Source organism: Penaeus monodon, chromosome 4, assembly GCF_015228065.2.
Source record: "Penaeus monodon isolate SGIC_2016 chromosome 4, NSTDA_Pmon_1, whole genome shotgun sequence".
Classification (NCBI taxonomy): Eukaryota; Metazoa; Arthropoda; class Malacostraca; order Decapoda; family Penaeidae; genus Penaeus; species Penaeus monodon.
The window spans coordinates 35,096,979-35,102,685 of NC_051389.1; the positions used below are offsets into that span (position 1 = coordinate 35,096,979).

At 38.1% G+C, this 5,707-nt stretch overlaps 1 protein-coding gene across 1 annotated transcript; it reads right to left on the reverse strand.

The window, feature by feature from the left end:
• Positions 1–753: 753 nt before the first annotated feature.
• LOC119571974 lies at positions 754–5,162 on the reverse strand. Its single transcript, XM_037919033.1, is given in 2 exon segments — positions 754–4,785; positions 4,787–5,162. Coding segments are annotated over 2 exon segments (1,218 nt in total). The 5' UTR covers positions 5,014–5,162; the 3' UTR covers positions 754–3,794.
• Positions 5,163–5,707: the final 545 nt, after the last annotated feature.

Below are 5,707 nucleotides of genomic sequence, written 5' to 3' on the forward strand. Positions count from 1 at the left end.
GTGAGTGACTGCAAAGTCAGTTTTTATAAATAATAGCATTCATATTGATTTTTGTAAATTAAACGTTTTATGCAGTTGTGTTCGGTGTTATAATAACGTTCATAAGTGCTACCGATTCTTCACCGGAGCAGCACCCAACTGCGTCTCTTGGCTTGTTCCTCCGCTCCCCTGCTCACAGCCAGTTGCGTCCTGTTTGCCCAGGTCTTTTCATGTTAACACATGTTTCGCACAGAGACAAAGACCCACTGGCATAGCAATAATAATGATGATAATCATACTATTATTATAATTATCATTATCATTAGAATACTAGTTATTATTCGAATTATTCCCAATATTATCAATATTATAAATATCATTATGATTTTATCATAATTATCATGATCAACCCATGCCTAATGAGGTCAGCAAGTAATGTGTAGTGAGTGACTGCAAAGTCAGTTTATATAAATAATAGCATTCATATTGATTTTTGTAAATTAAACGTTTTATGCAGTTGTGTTCGGTGTTATAATAACGTTCATAAGTGCTACCGATTTTATGGAATATAAGATCATGGGAAGTTTCAGTGCACTCCATGTGTTTTGTTGGGGATGTTCTAATCTATCTCCCAAACAGTATAACACCACTCCATATCTCACCTGTAATCATAAGATATTCGCTTCGTTATCTCCCATCCTCGTTTGCCAACGAAGGAATCACGAAGTCTTAGTTAAACACATGTATTGTAGGGTTTGTAGAGATAGTCTCTTCTACGTTTAATTTTTATTGTTGCTCAGCCAAGAAGAGTTTACATACATCGCCGCTAGGGCATACATATAACGGGTCATAGAAAACGGATCACAGGTCGTTACAAGGGGTATCACATACATATATCAAACAACGCCTAACAATTTCTGCATAAGAACTTTAGTGTTAATAACATATATAATTTAGTGTTTGTAAATACATATCACTTCCTTCCCCCTTATGGAAGATATTACTACTAATAAAAAAGCATAAAAGCACATGAATTAAGTACATATTATCAAATATCACAATATCACAATAGCCTGATTACACTTCATACAGTTACCATTTTCCAGTTAAAATATACTGGTCAGCATATCTAGCGGGAATTTTATTTCTGGTGGACCTTTGTGGAAGCTCTTTCTTCATAGGCTTCTGAGAAAGGTCTACCTTTACTTCTTTATTTTCCTGATGTTTTGACAGATCCTGTACTGGTGATTGCATAGGAGGAATTATGATTACACCCTTCCTGTTTAAATGTGATGGCTTCAGTTGATCAATATGCCTTTTCATTTCCTTACCATCTTGGTCTATCACCTTATAATGCAATTTTCCTAGCTTCTCTATAACCTGTCCTTCAACCCACTTTTCTTCTGAAGAGATATATGATCTTATCAAAACCTTATCTCCAACATTAAATTCTCTATAGTCCTTTACACTCTCAGATCTAGACTTTTGATTAACCGCTGTCTTTGGTTTTAATGAATCCAATCTACATCTCACTCTCCTCCCCATCAATAGAAAAGAAGGCGAACAACCCGTGGTCGCATGAGGAGTGGTTCTATATGATAGCAAGAACCTATTTATACAAGTGGTAATACTGGATCTGCTACTGCCCCTACACTTCATGTTATTCTTGAATGTCTGAACAAATCTCTCTGCCTCTCCATTTGTTGCAGGGTGATAAGGAGCACTACGGGTGTGTTTGATGTTGTTACCCTTGCAAAAGTTCTCAAACTCACTTGAAACAAATTGAGGACCATTGTCAGACACGATATGCTCAGGTATACCATGTGTTGCAAACAGAGACAATAACACTCTAACGGTGCTATATGCCGTTGTAGAGGTCATTGGAATCACCTCAGGCCACTTACTAAATGAATCTACAACAATCAGAAAGGTGTGACCTCTAAAAGGACCTGCAAAATCAATATGCAATCTCTGCCAAGGAGTACTAGGTGTCTCCCACGGATGTGTTTTACAAGGAGCTAGATTGTTTTGCTGAAATGCGCAACCCTCACATACATTGTGATGTCATTGTCAATGCCAGGCCACCACACAAAAGTACGAGCAATCGCTTTTGTGCGTACAATACCTTGATGTTCGGCATGTAACTCCGCAAGAACCTTACCCTTCAATCGGTCTGGAATTACTACCCTATTACTTCTCAATATACAACCTTGTACCACCGATAATTCAGACCATACCTCTGAAAATGGCTTGTACTCTTGCAAAGACAACATATCCTTATCATTTGATGTCAGACCATCTAAAACCTTTGATAATAAGGGATCACTTTTAGTTTGATCTGCAATTTGCTTTGATGTTATAGGTAACTCACATGCGTCTACTAACAAAATGCTTGATGCTACCTCACTCGAGGCCTGATCAACCGGTAATCTAGACAAAGCATCTGCATTTCCCATCTTCGATGTTGACCTATACTCTATCTCGTAATTATAGGCGGCTAGAGTTATAGATCATCTATGTAGACGAGCTGCTACCAACTCTGGCAGACTCTTTCTTGGTCCCAAAATAGCTAATAATGGTTTATGGTCTGTTACTAACGTGAAGCTTTTTCTGCCATAAAGGTACATGTGGAACTTCTTAATGCCATATACTAATGCCAATCCTTCTTTTTTATTTGAGAATATCTTCGTTCTGCTTTGTTTAGCAATCGTGAAGCAAAAGCAATTGGTCTCTCGGTTCCATCTTTCATAACGTGGGCCATACTGCACCTAAACTTACTTGTGGTGCGTCACACACTAATTTTATAGGCATGTCTTTGTTGTAATGTACCAGAAGTGTATCATCTGTGATTTCAGCTTTTATTTTGTCAAAAGCATCCTGACATTCGACTGACCAATTCCATTTAACATTTTTTGCAGTCAAATTATACAGTGGACTAGCAATGGTGGCTAAATTCTTTACAAATTTACCGTAAAAGGTTACCAACCCTAGAAACGACTGTAGTTCTTTAACATCCTCAGGCACTTTTGCTAATTTAACTGCCCTAACTTTATCATCAGTCTTATGAATACCTTTACCATCAATCCTGAAACCTAAATACTCCAGAGAGTTTACAAAGAAATGACACTTACTTTTGTGTGTTTTCATTCCATTTTCTTTTATCCTATCTAAAACAGCTAGCAACCTTTCTAGGTGTTCGTTTTCGTCCTACCTGCAATCAAAATGTCATCTATAAAACAAAATACTCCTGGTAGAGCATGGAATATCTTATCCATGGTTTGCTGCCAAATAGCTGGGCTCGATGCTATTCCAAAAGGCATCTCTTGGGAGTAAACAGTCCTAAATGAGTGCTCAGAGTGCATATCTTTTGAGAATCTTCATCCATCATTAACTGTAAAAATGCTGCTTTTAAATCAATCTTTGAAAATACTTTACAATCTCCTATGGCAGCTAACATGTCTTGAATATTCGGCAGAGGATGTTGTGCAATCTGCAATTGTGGATTTACAGTTACTTTATAGTCTCCACAAAGTCTGACACTACCATCTCTCTTTGCTATTGGCACTAAAGGTGTACCCCAATCCGAATAGTTAACCCTTTCCCAGGTTCCTTCCGCTTCCAATCTGCGAATTTCTGTTCCACAGCTGGCTTCAATGCAAACGGAATTTACCTGGGGGACATAAACTTTGCCTCTGGTTTCAGTACCAATGATGCTTTGCTATTTGCAACTGTACCTATTCCTTCTGAAAAGATTTCTGTGTATAATAGGATAATTTCATCTATGGATGATATAGCTCTCATGTTTACACTTTTGGCTAATTCAATTTAACTCGAGCGAGCCACTGCAAACCTAAAAGACATCCATCTTTCTCCTTCACAACATATAAGGGTAAATTATCATGCACTTGATCTTCGTACTTTACCTTTACCTTAGCCATACCCATTACTGTCAACCCATGAGAACCATATGTTTTCAGTCCTTTATCAGCTGGCTGCACCTTTATACCCGGAATTGTCTTAGCTATATACTCCGGCAATATAGTGACATCTGCCCCGGTATCTAGCTGCATTACAACTGGCTTCCCATTTATCTGAACATCTAAGTATATTCTTTTCTTACTATCATTTAGATACTTAATTGATAATACCCAATCTTTGTCAGAATCATAGTCAAACTCTTGTGTGCCCTCAGTCTTATATACTACATTCCCTGACTTCTGAATTCGTTTGTTTGTACAAACTTGAGCAAAATGGTTCCACTTCTTACAGTTATTACACTGCTTGCCCATAGCTGGACATTTATCAGTATCCTTAGACCTATGGTTTTCCCTACCGCACCTACGGCAGCTTTGTGAACTAGAATACTTATGATCTGTTGTCCTTGGCTTTGGTCTAGGAGATTTGTTTGGAACCTCACTTTGTTTGCTCCTTTGGACATAAGCAGGCAACCTTTTATCCTTACCTACTTGTACCTTACTCACAGACTCTTTTCTTTCATAAACATCAGCCTGTGATTTTGAAGCTTCCTTTATCCTTGCCAGTTTCATCAATCTATCTAGAGTTAAATTATCTTCTCCTAATAATATTTCTCTAAATTTGCAGTCTGGCGTGAGATTCAATATAGCTTCAATAATTCTGTTTTCTAGATCAGGAAATTCACACAAGGTAGCTGCTTTCTTTAACCTTGTCACCCAAGAGTCTATCAATTCATCATGCCCTGGCTTACTATTTGTAAATTTAAATCTCTCATAAAACATGTTTACCTGGGGTATGAAATGCTTGGTCAATGCACTAACTATCGCTTCATGTTTCTAAACTACTATAGTTAGGAAATGTTTTACATATCTCTTTGGTTTTATTTCCCAGGTGATGCCTCAAATACCTTAATTTCTTTACTGGCTCTGTTATTTCAAGCACTGCTAAATAATCCACGAAGCTTTCTATCCAAGCTTTCCACCTGACACCGACCTGAACTGGGTCACCTTCGGGAGAAAAAGTCTCCACGGTGGCATACACCGGTATTCCGGAGGTCATCTCGTCGGAATCGGTCACGTACGGCTGGGCGAGTCCACTTGATCCCTAGTGGGGAGTCCGCACTCGGCTGTTTGGGGTATCCAGGCCACAACGATCGCCGGTAGATCTGCGGTCCTGAAATCGCCACTGCTGGGGGTGTTCTAATCTATCTCCCAAACAGTATAACACCACTCCATATCTCACCTGTAATCATAAGATATGCACTTCATTATATCCCATCCTGTCGCCAATGTTGGGGATGTTCTAATCTATCTCCCAAACAGTATAACACCACTCCATATCTCACCTGTACTCATAAGATATGCACTTTGTTATCTCCCATCCTCGTTTGCCAATGAAGGAATCACGAAGTCTTAGTTAAACACATTTATTGTAGGGTTTGTAGAGATAGTCTCTTACGTCTAATTTTTATTGTTGCTCAGCCAAGAAGAGTTTACATACATCGCCGCTAGGGCATACATATAACGGGTCATACAAAACGGATCATAAGTCGTTACAAGGGGTATCACATACATATATCAAACAACGCCAAACAATTTCTGCATAAGAACTTTAGTGTTAATAACATATATAATTTAGTGTATGTAAATACATAACATGTTTTAGTATCATTCGTTCACATTCAAGATTTTCTATACGTAATATGATTTTGACATTGTAATGAAGTAACTCTTACGTGTTTAGATGATATGCT